Source organism: Typha angustifolia, chromosome 9, assembly GCF_048772165.1.
Source record: "Typha angustifolia cultivar Huaian chromosome 9, ASM4877216v1, whole genome shotgun sequence".
Taxonomy (NCBI): Eukaryota; Viridiplantae; Streptophyta; class Magnoliopsida; order Poales; family Typhaceae; genus Typha; species Typha angustifolia.
In genome coordinates, this window is record NC_133247.1 from 1,346,778 (window position 1) to 1,365,214 (window position 18,437).

At 39.0% G+C, this 18,437-nt stretch overlaps 3 protein-coding genes and 1 long non-coding RNA gene across 4 annotated transcripts; 3 read left to right on the plus strand and 1 right to left on the minus strand.

Annotated features, from left to right (window-relative positions):
- The first annotated feature begins 433 nt into the window (after positions 1-433).
- On the plus strand, positions 434-1,899 carry LOC140767321 (uncharacterized). The gene is made up of 2 exons (XM_073107180.1): positions 434-1,125; positions 1,223-1,899. The coding sequence occupies exons 1-2, from the start codon at positions 623-625 to the stop codon at positions 1,686-1,688; spliced, it is 969 nt and encodes a 322-aa protein (XP_072963281.1). The 5' UTR covers positions 434-622; the 3' UTR covers positions 1,689-1,899.
- Positions 1,900-4,775: 2,876 nt separating this feature from the next.
- Positions 4,776-6,366, plus strand: LOC140767805 (metalloendoproteinase 1-MMP-like). Its single transcript, XM_073107867.1, has one exon. It carries the CDS (start codon positions 5,097-5,099, stop codon positions 6,129-6,131), a length of 1,035 nt encoding a protein of 344 aa, XP_072963968.1. The 5' UTR covers positions 4,776-5,096; the 3' UTR covers positions 6,132-6,366.
- Positions 6,367-7,718: 1,352 nt separating this feature from the next.
- LOC140767549 (T-complex protein 1 subunit alpha) lies at positions 7,719-14,721 on the plus strand. The gene is made up of 17 exons (XM_073107509.1): positions 7,719-7,964; positions 8,062-8,126; positions 8,841-8,930; positions 9,041-9,127; positions 9,229-9,288; positions 9,431-9,481; positions 9,562-9,657; positions 9,914-9,979; positions 10,469-10,686; positions 10,958-11,054; positions 11,906-11,992; positions 12,294-12,428; positions 12,555-12,659; positions 13,497-13,625; positions 13,707-13,810; positions 14,134-14,224; positions 14,379-14,721. Exons 1-17 carry the CDS (start codon positions 7,892-7,894, stop codon positions 14,460-14,462), a joined length of 1,638 nt encoding a protein of 545 aa, XP_072963610.1. The 5' UTR covers positions 7,719-7,891; the 3' UTR covers positions 14,463-14,721.
- Positions 14,722-15,222: 501 nt separating this feature from the next.
- On the minus strand, positions 15,223-17,077 carry LOC140766518 (uncharacterized). Its single transcript, XR_012105458.1, has 2 exons — positions 16,922-17,077; positions 15,223-15,486 (listed from the first exon to the last, which is right to left on the minus strand). It is a non-coding gene; the product is annotated as an uncharacterized lncRNA (long non-coding RNA).
- Between the last annotated feature and the right edge of the window lie 1,360 nt (positions 17,078-18,437).

Genomic DNA, 18,437 nt, shown 5'->3' on the forward strand with positions numbered 1-18,437 from the left:
ATCGGACGGTCTATATGCTCTCATTCTCTCGGAGAATGTTTACTGCTAGTTGCAGATACAGCCAGGGTTGCAGGAATTTGCTGCAATCAAGGTAGTCGGCAGCGCATCGTTGGATGGGAGGGATGCCAAGTGTCTATATTTTAGGAAATTCCTGCATAAGGGTTGCACAGTTAATTGAGCAGTTGCAGAAGAATTCCTGCAGTTACGCAGCCCGTGACCGGCCACTGCAATAAAGTACACAGATGCAGGGAATTCCTGCAGTTTAAAGCTGAAGACAATCTCGTCCGGTGAGAATTAACTAGCTTGCGTGGATTGGTTAATTGTGGTGGGGTAGAGGATAACTAGCTAGTGGTTGCAGTAACTTTAATATGTACTCCACAGTAAACCTTGGTAAAAGTTTCACTTATATTAAGAGTTTAACACCTCGCCAGACTGGAGTGTGAACATAAGATAGAGAGATATCAATACATCCTTCCCTCTCTTCTCTGCTGCTAGAATCCACTTTGGTCTCTGTGACCAGCTTTACTTCCCTTTTCCAGTACTAGTTGGCCGGAAAATGACATCATAGAGAGAAACATATCAAGAGCGAGAAAAGAAAGAAAGAGTGGTGAGTGACACAAAGATGGCTTTAGAGTATGAATGGGGCAATCCAGCTGCAGCTGCCGCAGCAATGCTACTCTTCGGCGAAGACTCCGGCTCGAACACCGGGCATGAGCAGGCGATGTCTCTTGATCACTATGGCGGACACATCACCGTCGGCGACTACTTCCCTCAGCCGCAACCCTTGACCGCCGCGGCCCTATTCCCTGCTTCGCTGTCGTCCGCCTCGTCGTCATACAACTCACGATACGGCTTGGCGTTACCGCCGCCGCCGACAAGAATAGGTCTAAACCTCGGGTTGCAGACGTACTTCTCGTCGGCGCCGCGCGAGGAGGAGCTGGTTTTAGGGCCTCGGATTTGCCGGCGGCGGACCCGCACCGCTCGGTGCCAGGCCGAAGGGTGCGGCGCCGAACTCACGCATGCCAAGAACTACCACCGCCGTCATAAGGTGTGTGAATTCCACTCCAAGGCTTCTATTGTTCTCGTTGCCGGACTCTCTCAGCGCTTCTGCCAACAATGCAGCAGGTGAATATCACATGCTAGACTTCACGTCTAACACTAAATTTTATTAAGTTCCTAACCGTGCCTTACTATATTTGGGAATGTCGGTGAACACGTATAGGTTTCATGTGCTGTCTGAGTTTGACCAAGGTAAGAGGAGCTGTAGAAAGCGGCTAGCGGATCACAACCGTAGACGGAGAAAGTCGCAGGATTTATCAACGGCTATCATTAGCTCTCAGCCAGCTGATAACACTACCAATAGCAGCAATAGTAGTGTTACTACTACCAACTCAGCGACTAAGCCGGAGAAGGACTTGTTCAATACCAATTTCAGCAATGCCAACAATAATAATAATAATAATCACAGCTCGGCTTCCTTGGTATTCATGACTGGGTGCAACCCACATGAGATGGAGTCCTCCGTGACACACGTGTCATCACCGTTAGGTACGCCATCGCCTCCGATGGCACTCGGGCTCGGGTGCGGTGGCGGCGGTGATGACATCGGTGGGATATTGACGACGTCATCAACCGGGACATCGGCGACGAGCATCTCCTTCCTGCAGAGATTTCCCGGATGGGATTAGGCCGAGGGTGGCAAAGTAGTAATATTAATTATTAGAGAGATCTACGTACTAGAACAAGTGGATCAGTAGTATGTAGTTTTTTCTTTTTCTTTTTCTTTTTGGAACTAATCATCTACTGTTCCTCCCTAATAAGAGTAATCTCAGCTTTAGTTGGAAAACTATCGACTTAATACTATAATTTAGTTGTGGTTGTCTTAGAAGGAGAGTATTTTTGCATGAATACCTCTCAGAATTTATTTATTTACATGTATACTCTTTTAATATCGTAATCTTTTGCTCTGGTACACTTCAGGCTAATTTGTCACGACTATAAGTTAAACTCTCAATAGTTTGACCGACGAAGATACTCTTATCCTCTTACAATTAACTTGATGAAATGTTTAAGTTTTTGTTAACTTTAACGAGAAAAATTATGCAAACAAATTAAGAAGAGCTTTAATTAAAATAAAAATATTTCCTTTTTCCTAATGACCTTGTGAGTTTGCAGAGTAGGGACGGAGAGGCCAATAGAAATGGCATCTCCTCGGTAATTGAGCGATGGTGGGATTCTTTCTTTCTTCATGATAATTGACTACTGCACGGTTTAAATCATCTGACCGGTGAGAAAGAATCTAGAAAATGCACCATAGCAAGAGAGAGGAAGTGCCTTTTATCCTCATTTGTGTCTATCTCCAATGATTGCCTTGGTAGTCGATATTAATTGAGCATAATTCCTGGTACTCCACAGAGTCAGGCTTGTTAAGACTTCGATCCAAGTGCAAGATTACAACCATTTTAATTTATTTACTTCCCTTTATATTGGAGATGGTCCTGTGATTCGTTTCAGCTGCTAGGTACTGATGCGTTTGGTTTTCTATCAGAAGTGCAATTTAGCTCTAAGTACGTACCAGACTGTGTTTGTTTCTCTGAACAATTTCGGTATGACTTGGTACTCATGCCAAGGACAGTTAAGACGGTCCTTAATACTTCAGTAAACGAAGACGAAATGGGTTCTGTGTGCATCCGATAAACAACACGGTCCTACTTGCTCAGTGAAAGAGAGAACACAGCCATGCACCCAAGAGACAACATGATACTTGTGGGACTCTTCATTTAGATGCCTTAAGCCAGAATGGATAAAGTGAAGTGCAATTGTCTCAATAACGAGAGTAGAACAATATGAGTTTCTTTTTTTTCCATACAATAAAAATAATTCTAACAAATAGCTTAAACACTCACTCATTAGTTCTATAAACTTTATGATAAGTTTCAAACGTATACTTAATTTAATTATATATAAGAAAGAAGCCATGACATTGATAGAAAACCTTGTGCATATAGAAGTGATTAATGCTTTTGCATCGGAAACTCTTATTCTTGAATCAAGGACTCACATAATTGGCAACCTCCTGTTCCTCTCGTGCACTCAAAAATATTGACAGGACGTACGTACGCTCCATTCTCATTGGTCCGGCCCAATGTCCTAAATTCGCGAATGTGAAGCCCATCACCTTTCTTTATCTCTCCCCCACTCCCTTCTCTTGTCGTCATAATTGATCCAACTTTCCACATCTAGCAATACCCATCTTCCATCTTTCGTACTTGCTCACTTTCTCAGCATTTGCCTGATTCCTTATTCCCTCGACAAGCTTACTATAGAGCTAAGTTACAATTTAGGACCTCCATTATCTAATTTTACCCCAGGGAAAAACACAAATTTATCCTGTATACTATTGCTATACGAATAAAACATAAATATAACTCCAATAAATGTATATAATTATTTGTTTGTAGGATGTTCAGAATTAGTTGGGCACAAAACTATTACACATTGATGAGGTCTAACTGTCTAACTTTAGCTATCGTCCTTCTTTTCCAAAAAAGAAAGAAAGAAATCTAACTATTAGCCCACTATATTGGGATAGTCATAAGCCCATAATTTAAAAGCCCATGACTAGAGATTAGGATATCATGGGCTGGGATTCCGGCCGGGCTAATCTTATGCCACTCGATCGGTGCACCGTTCAATATGCATCAATATAACGACTGCGCATATTTAAGGTATTCTATTCATATTCAGCGATTGATATATTAGGGTGCATTCGAAGACCTCTTCGTCGGAGTTGACCGGCACTCCATAATTATTTCTTCTATTCTATTTTCTCCATAATCTGAGCACGTGAGGTTATACCTAATTTGGCGTCCAAGTCGCCCGATCCCTAAGGGCAAATCTAGTTGGGGGCCAAAACTTAACCGTGTAATATTTGTAGGCCACAAACTAACAGAAAAGGTAGGTATACTTGCACGCCAAACTTCTAACTGCTCGACACCACTAGATGTTATCCTTCGCCCATGCATCAAGTGATGAAAACAAACTAAGCATGCATGTGGGGATCCACGATTTGCTAATTCCTACGTGTAAGGCCAAGATGGTCCCCACCTCCATTTGTTGAGCTATTGGCAGCCGTCCAAATGAGACTTTCCGGAACAATTAGTACTGTTTGGTTGATGAAATTAAATTTAAGAAAAAATTATAATTAAATTAAAATCATATTTTATTATTATTTAATAAATAGAACTTTCTATTTTCAAAAAAAAGAAATACATGCTTGCTTGTTAATAAAATGATAAAAGGAGAGGATTTTATTCATAATACAATCAAAATGTTATCTAAATTAAATTAATTATCTATATGCATGTCAATTTTTCAATAAGTTTTGATTTGACTCCTTGTTTGACCAACTCGATCCATTCCCACGTAAGTCTTTTAGTGGTAGAAGAAGGCACCTTCTATGACGAGGAATAAGCCCTACATATATGGTCTAGTGGACCCCTGGAATCGTCAGCGACTTGAAATCTATCTAATAACAAAGTGACGGTCGAAACGTAGGACGAGTTCGAGGACACCAATGACCATAATATTGGAAGCCTCTTTGATCCACGAGGAGCCTTTCGCAGTGCATCCAATTCGTGTGGGCCACGGAAAAAATCTAACATCCAACAAAGAGAACGGTCCCGGGTGTATCCAGTCTGAAGTACAAGAATCCATCAAACAATAAGACAAATGTTTATTATCATCTTATTTGGAATTAATTTGGATAACTATCTGATCCCAAATTATACAATAAGAAAATAAATCTAGGGAGGAAAAAAAAATTAAAAAAAAAATCAAAGTAGACGTAAACATAGAAGCAAAGTGGCACCGTTAGAATCAGTTGGTGACCAACCATTGAATGATCACCATGTCTTCCGCCTGGTGGAATACTAAAGCTGCAGCTTAGCGACTTCCTATCTGCACTCCAAATCCTTCAAGAGGCTTCAACAACCAACCAACCAACCAAAAACGAACACATCCCTCCATTTATTCCAACGACAAGTAACCGTAACATCTTATTCCAATTACGAAACCCCCATTATTCCCCCCAACTTATGCTGCCACTCCTCTTCCTCCTCCTCCTCGCCCCTTTGTTCCTCTCATCCCATCCCCTATACGCCGCCGCCAGACCAGTACCCGATGGGGACCACCAGACCGACACGTGGCGTTCCTTCGACCGCCTCCTCGACGCGAAGCGGGGGAGCCACGTGGCCGGCGTGGCCGACCTGAAGCGCTACTTCGCCCGGTTCGGTTACCTCCCCGAGTCTGGCGCGAACCTGACGGACTCGTACGACGAGTTGTTCGAATCGGCGGTGACTCTATACCAAACCCGGTTCGGCCTACCGGTCACCGGAAAGCTCGATTCGTCTACGCTCGCCCAAATCAAATCCCCGCGCTGCGGCGTCAGCGACTCGGCGGTCAACAGAGTCAATTCGGAGCAGAAGTTCGCGTTCTTCCCAGGCGAGCCAAGGTGGGCCCGGCCCGGCCCCTTGGTGCTAACGTACGCCGTCTCGCCCACGGCCACCGTGGACTACATACCACGGGCCGACGTGGCGGCGGCGTTCCGGCGCGCGTTCGCACGGTGGGCGCAGGTTATCCCGGTGCGTTTCGTGGAGGTAGCGGAGTACGAGGCCGCGGACGTCAAGGTTGGATTCTATGGCGGCGATCACGGCGACGGGGAGCCGTTCGACGGGGTGCTCGGCGTGCTGGCCCACGCCTTCTCGCCGGAGAGCGGGAGGCTGCACCTGGACGCGGCCGAGAGGTGGGCGGTGGACTTCGGGAGGGAGAAGTCCGACGCGGCGGTCGACTTGGAGTCCGTGGCGACTCACGAGATCGGGCACGTGCTGGGGTTGGGGCACTCCCCGGTGAGGGACGCCGTGATGTACCCAAGTTTGAAACCCAGGCAGAGGAAGGCGGAGCTGAGGGTGGATGACGTGGAAGGGGTCCAGGCTCTCTATGGATCAAACCCTGGGTTCCAATTTAGTTCGATATTGGAGTCGGATACTTCTTCATCTGGAAGACGACGTGCAGGAATTAATATTATTTTTGTTCTGGCGATGGCCGCGATGGGAATAGTTGTGTGTATGTGATACTTCGGGTTCGTATATTCATACATCTGTTGTAGTTAGCTTTCAACAGAACAGAGGAGGAAGAAGATTTCTTTCCTCTTTATTTAATTTGTTTTCTAGATAAAACAAATTATATCACAAGTATTGTGATTTGTGAAGTGTATGATATATGAATTAGGAAACAGAGGGAGGTATGAGTTAGTGGTACATGTACATATCTTATATTAATTAATTAATTTTATGTCTAGCACTTTAATCTTTGACACGTACACATACACGTAGCAAAGTTTATGGCTAACATCTATTTCTGACTTAATATGCCCCTACCATTCCATTAATTGTTGCAAGAAGAGGCGTGCGAGAATCCTCTATAACCGATAACTATCAAGTCATAATCACTGGCCAACGCTAAAGCTACAGCTGACGTTAACTTTCAACAAAATTACCTGCACCGTCCGATCGAGATCGTTCGGTAGCTATTAGTCATAAGGCAGTAATCATCATTGGATTAGAAAATAAAATAAATAAAAGCCACTAAATCTAAAGTGGAGAGGACCGTCCACTAGGATAGATAGATAAATAGATAAGGTATGAACTAGGAAGGGCGGTAGTAATTTATGCTCCTATCCTCGTCGTTTACCGTACGCTGCTTATCTTACTCTATAATTCATTCAAACCTGGAAATACCGGAGTAAGTTGAACCGCACCGCTCGCTAAGACGGCTAACTGACAACAACCGCACCGCTCACCGAATAGCTTTCTCTCATGGCCCAGTGGGCTCAGCTTATCCTGGTCCAACAGTAATGGGCCTTGGGCTGGATAATATAAAGAGAATTTTATAAATCAAACATTATATTTCCCTATTTTTTAATTAGCAGTCAATCTCGAATAATTTTATAACACGGCTCCTCTTTTTTCCTATAATTTTTATATTAACATCCTGAGTTAATTTAACTTTAACCAAACATATAATATTCTATTAAAATAGATGGAGTAATTTATAAAATACCTATTATTCCTTAGGAAAGAGGGTTTAGTTTGGGGATGATATTTTAATTTTGCGTCCTAAGGTTTCATTTAAAGAAAGAGGATTTATATTTAAGAGGGTAGAATTTTGTTAATTAAATTTAGATTTAAAGGGGTGGAGTTTAATTTTAACAAAGATAATTTAGATTTAATAAGATACAATTTAGTTTTGGAGAATAAGATTTATATTTAATGCAATACTATTTAGTTTTGTAGAAGAGGATTTAGATTTAGTGGGATTATTAGATTTAGTGGGGTAAAGTTTAATTTTGGGAAAAATGATTTCAATTTGGCTAGTGTGAGTTAGATTAAAACTTTTTTAAGTTATTTTAGTAATTTGATCATGAGTGTTACATAACCATATAACAAGGTTTATGTGAGTAAGGTAAAGTACCGTTATTGTGTTATATAAAATTATAGGGTGTGATTTATAAAAATCTCAAAAACTCCTCATCTTTTAGGCCGTATATGGCAGAAAGTAATAACACGGGCCCAAATCCAAACATTTTGACCCAATGGGCCATATTTACGTTGAGCTCATTCACGATATTTTGAGTCCATCCCTCTCGCGTGGCTCCTTGAACCGAACCCTAACGCAAAAGAGAGAAACCCAAAACCTCCCATTATAAGCGCCAAGCTGCTCCTCCGAACTTTCCAGTCTCTCTTCTCTTTCCTTTACGCCTGTTGTCCCCTCCTCTCATCGATCGAAGAGGAATTCGGATCTAGGGTTTCCTCCTCCGGCTGAGATCAAGGAAATGGGGATCGCTGCTCAAACCCCTGATATACTGGGCGATCGTCAGTCCGGCCAAGATGTCCGCACGCAGAACGGTACGTCCCTCTTCTCCAAGATCTCTTCGATCGATTCGAATCTGTCTGATTTATACTGAAAGGAACCCCATTTTGATGTAATCATTTGGTGTGGCAGTGGTCGCGTGCCAAGCCGTCGCCAACATCGTCAAGTCCTCGCTCGGGCCTGTTGGTCTTGACAAGGTGCAATGTTTTGTTTAATTTCTTCTTTTTAGTGTTAGAAAAGAGATGATTTCTTTCTTGGATTCGAGGAAATGGTTACTTTTGTGCATTTACGAGTAGAGATCATCGCTCTATTCATTCCTGAGGATTAAATATTTTGTCGAAAAGTGTCTAACTTGACGAAAAGAACAACCTAGGATAGGAGAAGGATCAGTAGTGACACAAATTTCTCATCCAACAATATGGCTGTTTGTGGATTTCTGAGACTACGTCACCTGGGTTTCACAGTAAATTGAAAAGTTAAATCTTGGTCTTTGGAGATGTGAACTAGGTCTTTTTTTTTTCTACGGGTCATCCATTTTGCTAAATGCATTAGTAAAGTTTGTTATAAAATTAATTAAAATACTTGTCATCAAGGTATTCGCGTTCTCATATGATATATTAGCCAAAAATAAGAAAGAGGACATATAGGCGAACATTTAGCCATGTGAATATGTGATGACCAATTTATTGGATTGGAAAATTTGCAACTGAAGTAAGAGTTAGATGTAAACACATGTTATTTCATGTACTTGCAAAATAAATATTATTTTTATTCTGCACCACAAAACATACTGAGTCTATCCTGATTCTTGCATTTTATATATTTACTTAATGTATCACTGGGCATGTGATATATTAGTTGTTGTTGTGCTATGCATTAAATACTAATTTTATTGAGTGCAAACTATCTAGATGCTCGTCGATGACATTGGTGATGTAACAATTACCAACGATGGTGCAACCATACTCAAGATGTTAGAAGTGGAACATCCAGCTGCTAAGGTATATAACTGGATACTAGTTGAATAGTTCCTTAAAGGTACAGATTGGATAGTTTCTGTTTTCCATCTACATTTTCTTTTTCTTATACATTTGTCTTTTGAGTATGTTAGGTTCTTGTTGAACTGGCTGAGCTTCAAGATAGGGAGGTAGGAGATGGGACAACATCTGTGGTTATTGTAGCTGCAGAATTGCTTAAGGTGATGTAACTAGAGTTAATAACTTTTTGTGTCATAACTCCTTTGAAATACTGAAATACGTTATGTTGACAAGTTGTTATATATCTCTTTTTGCACTACAGAGAGCAAATGATCTTGTTAGAAATAAGATTCACCCAACATCTATCATAAGTGGCTACAGGGTATGATTTTGTACTTTTTAGCCTATAAATTTATGCGTGTTTTATGACTGCTGCTTTCTTATATACGTAACACAAGATGGTCATTCCAATTGAATGTCTACCTTTCTATTTAGTGACTAAGTCTCCCTTTTTTGTGGAGCAGCTTGCGATGAGGGAAGCGTGCAAATATGTTGAGGAAAAGCTAGCTGTTAAGGTATAAGCTTTTTTGGTTATTAGCACTCTACTTTTTCTTCCTCTAGTTCAGAGCTAATGAACAGTTTCACTTTTTTTTAGGTTGAAAAGCTTGGAAAGGATTCCTTAATTAATTGCGCAAAGACGAGCATGTCCTCAAAATTAATTGCTACTGATAGTGATTTCTTTGCAAATTTGGTAAGCTAGATTTATTTTCCCATGTAATTCTCCATCAATAATTTTGATTCATCGTATGAAAGATAACATCATTAACCATCTCTTTCCTTAACAATGGAGCTTGGACATGGTATTCTTATACCTCTTTGTATTTTGGTTTAGCATGATGATTTCTATCTTGCATGTGCCCCTATGCTTGCATCTTATTCTATTTCAGTTCCTTTCTCATATTATGACTGATTGGTCAATTGATTGCATGACTCATGTTATTCTTCAGGTTGTAGATGCAGTTCAAGCTGTCAAGACTACAAATACAAGGGGGGAAGTCAAATATCCAATCAAGGTTAGTTCCTGAATTTCTGGTATCAAATTCTGTCTGCTCATTGGTAAACACAATACATCCTGATATCTTACGGTAGGCTACGGTAGCTTGGCAAGTATGTTGGGGCAGTGCCACATCTATATATATCAGATTTACTGTGATAGTTTGAAGCTTTTGTGAGGTTTTTGGAAAAGCCTTTGTGAATTTACATTCTAAGCATGTTTTAGTGAATTTGATTCCTTGTATCCACAAAGCTTTATTCTGCGAAGTCAGTGTTGTCTGGTTATGATATTGTGGACTAGGGAGTTCGACAGACATAGTGATGTCAATATATTCTTGAGCTTGTTATTGTCATCACGCTAGCTTGCTTTCATTTCTTTCTCCTATTTGGCTGTTGCAAGTGGATAGCAATAAAGATTCAAAAGTCTGCTCAATAGTTATGATCTTGATTTTTTTTCATGCTTTATGTTCCATCTGCATATTTATGATTATGCCATCTTTTCTCTGTAGGGAATTAATATATTGAAAGCTCATGGAAAAAGTGCCAAAGATAGCTACCTGCTGAATGGATATGCATTAAACACAGGCCGCGCAGCTCAAGGAATGCCTACAAGAGTTGCTCCTGCAAGAATTGCCTGTGTTGACTTTAATCTTCAAAAGACAAAAATGCAAATGGGTGTCCAAGTTTTGGTCACTGATCCTAGAGAACTTGACAAAATTCGTGAAAGGTAATGTAATATGGTACTTCAGTTCATTCATTCACACCGAAAATGCAACTAATTGTGGAATGAATTATGCGATGTGGAGCATCATAACATGGTCCATATTTTATCCTACTTGTGGAGACAATTTCACGTGTCTTGGATTTCCAGTTATTTCTTTGGATAAATGAACTACTTAGTGGTACTGTACCTGTTCCTTTGGAATCATGCAAGCACACAGCTCTTCTTTCAGCTTGCCTTTTGGACTGACATATGCGTTACTTTTGCCCTTTTGCAGAGAAGCTGACATAACCAAAGAGAGAATTGGAAAGCTTTTAAAGGCTGGAGCTAATGTTGTATTAACATCTAAGGGAATTGATGACATGGCACTAAAGGCACGTGCCAATAATTTTTTGTATTCTGCATACAAATTGTTTTCTTTAGGAGTTTAGCTTGCCTGAATCACTTCAATCGAGATATATGCTCATATTTTGATGTAGCTTAGTTTCTTGGAGTCAATATGCATACAATGCTCTCAGTCTGCCGTTCACTTTTTTCTTCTTCTTAATTCTCCCATATATATTGGACACTTTGTTGATTGAATCCTCTTGATGTGACATGCACGGTATGGTTTCAGAAACATAGTTGTGAATGTCTTAGCTTGCAGTGTTGATTATAATTTGGTGTGAATGTGTTAGCTTGTAGCGTTGATTATAATTTGTTGTGAATGTCTTAACTTGTAGTGTTGATTATAATTTAGTGTGAATATCTTAGCTTGTAGTGTTGATTACAATTTGGTTATGAACTTTGACAAACTGTTCAAGAACATAATTCTTTTTTCCTTGAAGCAGAGGTGTCACATTTGGGATATTACAAAATTTACTTGTTTGGACATGATCAATACGTAATCTATCTACCTAGTTGTTTTCCTTAACTTTCAACTCTTTCAATATCACCCAATGCCAACACATATAGAAGAAAAGAGGTACTTGGAATTCCTTTTGTCCTGAGCACTTCAATACTTTGGTAACTGCCTCTGAAATTCTGATTGTTGTTATTTGGTTCAGTATTTACTCTATGCTTCAACGTATACATGTAGAACTTATTTATTTGCATATTGTTGTTCTTATCTCTTATTGATTATTTTATTTTTTTTTGGTAAGAATTCCAGCACAAGCATGTGCATAAATTAGTCACCTTTGTATTGACTGCTGAATTTGTTTCCCCTTTCCACAAAATGTCACAGTATTTTGTCGAGTCTGGAGCTATTGCTGTGAGACGTGTCCGCAAGGAGGACTTGCGTCATGTTGCCAAGGCCACTGGTGCAACTTTGGTATGTTTCCCATTTCTGTAATATAGACTGTATGTAGATGATTTATTAGCCACTGCAGTTTACACTTAAACATAAAAACTTTTATCTTAGATATATTGGATTGGAATGTTTTGTATCACTAGGACATGTACTTTGACAGCATAGATGCTGAAAAGTTCAAAAATTTCTCTTGACTGTAGAGAATATCACTGTATTGAGTTAATTTTTGCTGAAACCACACCCTGCTATGTGCACACATTTCTCTGGAGTCTTCCAGAAACAATGCTTCATTTTCCTAAACTAACAGACTGATTGACTGCAGGTGTCAACATTTGCAGACATGGAAGGTGAGGAAACATTTGATTCATCATTTCTTGGATATGCAGATGAAGTTGTGGAGGAAAGAATTGCTGATGATGACGTAATTTTGATTAAGGGCACAAAAAACACTAGTGCGGTTAGTTTTTGCCTTTTAATATGTTTAGTTCCTCTTTGGGAAACATTAGCATAAATCATTACTCAAAATCATATCAGCTGCTTAAAAAACAACAGTAGCTTTGACATTTTCATATTCTTTCCCTAGGTCTCCTTGATACTTAGAGGTGCAAATGACTATATGCTTGATGAGATGGATCGATCTTTGCATGACGCATTGTGTATTGTGAAGAGAACACTTGAATCCAATATGGTAAGTATTGACTATTGAGATGCATGTTTCTCCTTTACAATCCTCCTTCACAATCCTGAAGAAGTATCAAAACTTCAACCTATCATTGATTTTCTTGGCCTCAAAGATTGTTTCTTTTCTATTATTATTTTCCATATTATGCGAACGTTGACTTCAAATTGGCACTGATGTCTTGTTATCTGAAAAGACAACTGGCATTTGAATAAGCAATTTTTTAGCTCTTGCATAGTAAGATTTGTATAGAGAAAATTTATACTATGTTAAGAAATCATAGTTGGCTGTTCCGCCAACAATAGGGGTGTATACTCAGAGCCCTGTTCAAGCTTGGCTTGGAATTTGATTGGCGCCTAAGCCATAAAATTAAACTTGAATTGATTAATTTCAATTCAAGCCTATGCCTATTGATAAACAAATTCAAGCCTGTTTCAAATTAAGCTTGAATCCAATTTGAATCAAGCTTGAATTGAGTCTTGGGTGGTCTACACTTTGTAAAATCAATTCAAATATGTAACCAAATTGAATCGTACTTACTGTGTATATATAGTTATTTATTATCTATGTTTATATACAAATTGAGCTTTATTGAGGAACCTTATTGAGCTGGCTTGTGCTCAAGTTTGGCTGGAAATTAAGTTTATGCGTAATTCAATTGATCATGCTTGGCTTGTTTCGAATACAAGCTGAGCTCAAGACTTCTTGATTATTTTGACAGCCCTAACCAACAGTGGTGATTTTCCCCCCTTTTCTTATGTGAACCCAATCTTAGAGTGCAATTTTTCATCAAATAATAAAATAAACAAATCTTTTATCATTGAAAATGTTCTATTGGTGATGCAGGTAGTTGCTGGTGGTGGTGCAGTTGAGGCTGCACTGTCTGAGTACCTGGAGAATCTGGCTACAACTTTGGGTTCCAGAGAACAGTTGGCAATTGCGGAGTTTGCCGAATCTCTTCTGATAATACCTAAGGTTTATTTCTGTAGCTTTTGTGAATTGCAGTGTTGCATGTTTGAACTGTATTTGTAAGTTAGAAGCATGAATTGGTTGTAGGTACTCGCTGTGAATGCTGCAAAAGATGCAATCGATTTGGTCACCAAACTCCGAGCTTACCACCACACAGCACAAACAAAGGCTGATAAACAGCACCTTTCAAGGTATCCTCAAAGAACTATCCGACAATATATCACTAACTATTTGTTTTCTTTGCCATTCTTTTAGGGTTTTATCTTCATCTAGAAAGTTCCTGTCACGGTCTGTGTATAAATGATTAAAACAGCTGAATTTTGAAGGAACCAAAATATCATGACACTAAATTAATTGTTTTGCTTGACCGTCCATTGTGCACAACACTTGGCTGATACAACTCTATTTTTGAACACCAAACTCCTAAAACTTTTGCAAGAAATATTGCATCAGTCATCTTTCCATTTTTTTCCCATCACATACATCACCTGTACTCTTTTTCACTATCTTGCAGTACGGGTTTGGACCTATTGAAAGGTACAATCCGCAACAATCTAGAAGCTGGAGTCATTGAGCCTGCAATGAGTAAAGTGAAGATCATTCAGGTAGTTAGAATGTTTCATCGAGTTCTTTGTAAAGCAAAGCAGAGGATGGTGGAATATTCCTTAGAACTGCTGCTTCACCCTTCTGTTGCTCAAGATAGTTGTCCTTTCTGTACCAATTATTGACTGATATTTTCTCCAAATATTTTGGTTGCAGTTTGCAACAGAGGCAGCTATAACAATTCTACGGATTGACGATATGATTCGGCTTGTCAAGGATGAAAGTCAGAATGAAGACTAAAGATGATGGGCGTTACTTATTTACACTGCAATTTTGTGGGCTATTGAGCGAACTGGTCTAATATTCCATTCTGCAGACATCTAAAATTCTGTCTGTCTTTGTGAATTTTCTGTCTAATTAAAATACTAGCGTACACTGTAGGCTTCAAGTTTTGTGGTAGGAATTGAAGAAACAAGCGTGTGTTTTGGGTAATTTAATTGTTGTGTACCCGCAGAGAAATACTTAAGAGCTGCTTTGTTTCTTTCTTTTTCGGACAAAATCTAGTGTTGCTTTTGGGGTTTAGTAAGTGCCCTTTCGGACGTAAGATCCCACCCTAATTTCCTGGCTGGCTCTTGTTGAAAGGCCCGGTTGCAGATTGATCGAGCTGGGAATTCTGTTTGTAATACTAGTGTGGGCTAGGCCACAGATTTGTCTTATATCGGTGTTTTTCTTTTTATTTTTTTAAACCATCGTCTTAAGTATTCATCTGCACATAGAATGAACTATCTGGGATCCCACCGTAATTTTCTTTTAATCCTTTCTCCTGTAATATATATATATATATATATATATATATATATATATATATATCAAACTATATTAATTCCAAACAATTAGGGACGATAATATGACGTTATCAAGCGCATTAGTGAATTTCTCAGCTTTCCGAATTTCCCACAACTTAGTTTGCATTACACCTATAATTATCGATTTAGTACCAAAATACCAATAGTGATTTTGAGCTATTCTGTACATAAACATTATAAACAATAGGATAATCTAACAAAACAAAGCTGCATTTGAAGAAGAAAATTAAAAGTGTAGTTTCCATTGAACGAATACAAGAAAGCAACAAAATTACTATCTTGCATCTTTGTACAGATTTCTGCAAACAATACATGACATAGTGAATCTCCGGACTTCCTCTTGCTTCTAGAATAATTTTCTTCTGCAGGGTCGTATTATCTGTAGAGCATAAAGTGCTCTTTCTAGTTTGTCCATGTTCGAAGGACAGACCATATTCGCCAGCAAAGTATAGACTGTCCTGGATTCAAGGCCAAAGACAACAGAATTATTGATAATATAAAACAGTAAAAAGTACAAACTTGGCACTAGATTGATGGTAGTAAAACTTCTGAATCTTATCAGCATGCTGTTAGTTATTTTTAAAATGGCAATATTATTTGGTAATAGCCCATCCAAGTAATCAATTTGTTTTTACTCTCTAATGTACAACAAAAGGATAAAAGTGATTAGCTATAGCTAACTTAATGCCTCAGATTAGGTTGTTATTCTAAATTTCTAACATGATTTCATCCTGTACAATTCTTTTATCCGAATCACCATACTTCCTTCCGGTATAACGTAAAACCCTATTTCTTTTCTTTACTTCGCTATATAAAGATCTGAAATTACCTTAGGCTTTCACCTATATGTTTTATCACAAGCAGCCACTTTCTCAATGAGTAAACCTGAATAATTTATCTAATATCTTCCAACCTTATACTACACGAAAAATATGCTCTAATTGACTCAATGCAACAGCACAAGGACGAACTCGTGTTACTGAGAAAGATCTCTAACAACCTCCCTATCTGCAAGTTAAATGAACACACTCTTAACTTGCACATCCCAAAAACATTTGTACCTGTGTGATAACTCAACATAGATGATCTCCTACATTTCATAGTTTTCATTAAAATGGTCATATGATAGCCAATGGCTTCAATTCTTCCTCTTTCTTACCTACATTTTCTTTGCCCTTTTTCCTTAATGTTCCATGATAGACCTCCACCGAGCTAATGAGCGGCAAATCCAACCCACCAAAAGTGCATTATTCCCAATTTCGATGATGTTCATGATGGCATCAAAGAGGAGACATTGATCACTCTTTCCTCAAATGCGATGCAAACACTGAGCTTTTGTAGGTGATACTACTAGGAGTCGGACATCTTACAGCCCAATTAGCAAGTTAGCACATCCAAATAAATGTACGAAATGAAGAATTGAGAAGACATTGGAGTGAAGTTAGTTATGATTCCATGGACCCATGTGAAAAATAAGCTTTTTAGGGCACCGAATAAAAACTTCTTCAAGCTTATATCTGTAATCATGTCAAAGGACAAGATTGAAAATAGTATTTCTATCACCCAAAATGATCACCAGTTTAATTTCTGATGCCGATCTAGTGGTATATAATGTAATCAAAAAGATTAAAAAAGAAAATGTGAGTTGGTGCATCTAATAAGGAAACGTAATCTAATTTCCTTCCACAAGATGCAACAACACGAGTTGATATAGGTGAGCTCACTGACCATTCACACAAAGATCGCAGCAATGGTAGCTGCAGTATGTGATTGGCTAATTAGCCACCAGATTAGACTTTCTACTTCGTTTTCATCCTTTTCAAATCAAAATTCTTCCCTCGACCGATTTATTTCAACCATTCTTGAGATTAATAGCTTGAGAATGATATTTACCTCTCGATATTTTCGAATCTTTCTCTTCTCCCTCGGTCTTCTCCGGAGCCCAGAGAGATCCGATGACAATCCAGGCTCCGACGAGGCGGCGAATGGTGGGAGGGGCCGCTAGGGTTTAAGCATATATATAGAATGGCGAAGAACCATCCTGATTTCATCTCAGCCGTCCGTTCGATATTTGCCCAAATGTTTCCGCACGAATATATTATATGCACGGTCTCATCCTTACCGCCCACTGCCACTCGCATAAGAATACTATGCGGAACATTATGAGCTTGATGCTGAGCTCTCCCCCCTCTCCATCTTCTAAACCCTAACCCTAGTCTCTACCTGGGATCCTCTCGATAGAATCGCTTCGGCTCCTTGTGTAGATTTGCCCATCTCCATGGAATATAGATATTAATGTCTTTCCCTAATTTGCATGTCCTTTACTTGGATTGCTTCTTGCTTGTGAGGCATCATGAATTCCTTACAGTAATCGATACTCCGATGTGATTTCTTTACTGTTTTAATTTGGATTGTTCTAATAATTGGTTTCGAGATGTTTATAATGCATCTTGATTGCTACTATAAAACAAGTGATGCTCTAAACGATTATTGACAATACATTGAGATATCCTATGTTTGCATCTTGAACCAAAATCCATATGTATTCTATTTAGCTTGAAGATTGCAATTTAGCACATAAAGAGCTTGAATACACTTGTGCTTGTGCTAAGATTAAGCATTGTTGAGTCTTGTCTTATCGAGTAAATACCTAAGCATGAGAATGTCTACTTGTTTTATACATTAAAATGTTACGGTCGTATTGGACTATTGGCACATCCGCAAAGGAAGATTATACTGAGATTTTGGTGTAACTGTTTGTTTACTGGGTGTTTGCAATACATGTCAGGCATAATTTGATCAGAGCTTGTTGTTGGTTTTCCATTATAGCGTTCAGGTTGCTTGGCTGCAAATAAGTTGTACTTGTAGCTTCTTTTGTTTAATTGTAGATTCCTCAGTACTTCTGCATATATTTCAGGTTAGTAACACAGTCTTCCTCTAACTTCATATCTGCTACTCCTCTGTGGAGATTTTAGCACCACTATTTCACGTTACCGAGATGTTGCTCAATTTTAAACAAACATATACGTTCATCATTTGTTTCATAGTGTCTCCCTTTACATGGCCTTCATGATGTGATAAGCTATTTATCTTGAATATTATGGACATGGTTTTAAACTTCCTTTTACTTCACTGATGGATGAAATTTATGATCTTACTTATATGAGAGATTACTACTTGTTCAAACATTGAAACCTGAAAACCAACCTATTGTATTTGATTGACAGTAATTTAAATTTATTAGTCCTTCGAAGAAAATAGCTGGTGACTTTACTTGTTTTGCTTCACATGTTTCTCTGGGCCAACGACCAACTTAAGGTACTTGACTTCTGCAGTCAAATATAAACTGCTAATGCTTGAAAGAAATACTGGTTGAGCTTTATTTTTCGCTTAAACATACTTCAACCGG

Coding starts and splice junctions, on each gene's coding strand:
- LOC140767549 (XM_073107509.1), top strand. CDS start 7,892: ATGGGGATCGCTGCTCAAACCCCTGATATACTGGGCGATCGTCAGTCC. Junction 12,660..13,496: donor GAACACTTGAATCCAATATG/GTAAGTATTGAC, acceptor TTGGTGATGCAG/GTAGTTGCTGGTGGTGGTGC. Junction 13,811..14,133: donor GATAAACAGCACCTTTCAAG/GTATCCTCAAAG, acceptor ACTATCTTGCAG/TACGGGTTTGGACCTATTGA.
- LOC140767321 (XM_073107180.1), top strand. CDS start 623: ATGGCTTTAGAGTATGAATGGGGCAATCCAGCTGCAGCTGCCGCAGCA. Junction 1,126..1,222: donor TTCTGCCAACAATGCAGCAG/GTGAATATCACA, acceptor GAACACGTATAG/GTTTCATGTGCTGTCTGAGT.
- LOC140767805 (XM_073107867.1), top strand. CDS start 5,097: ATGCTGCCACTCCTCTTCCTCCTCCTCCTCGCCCCTTTGTTCCTCTCA.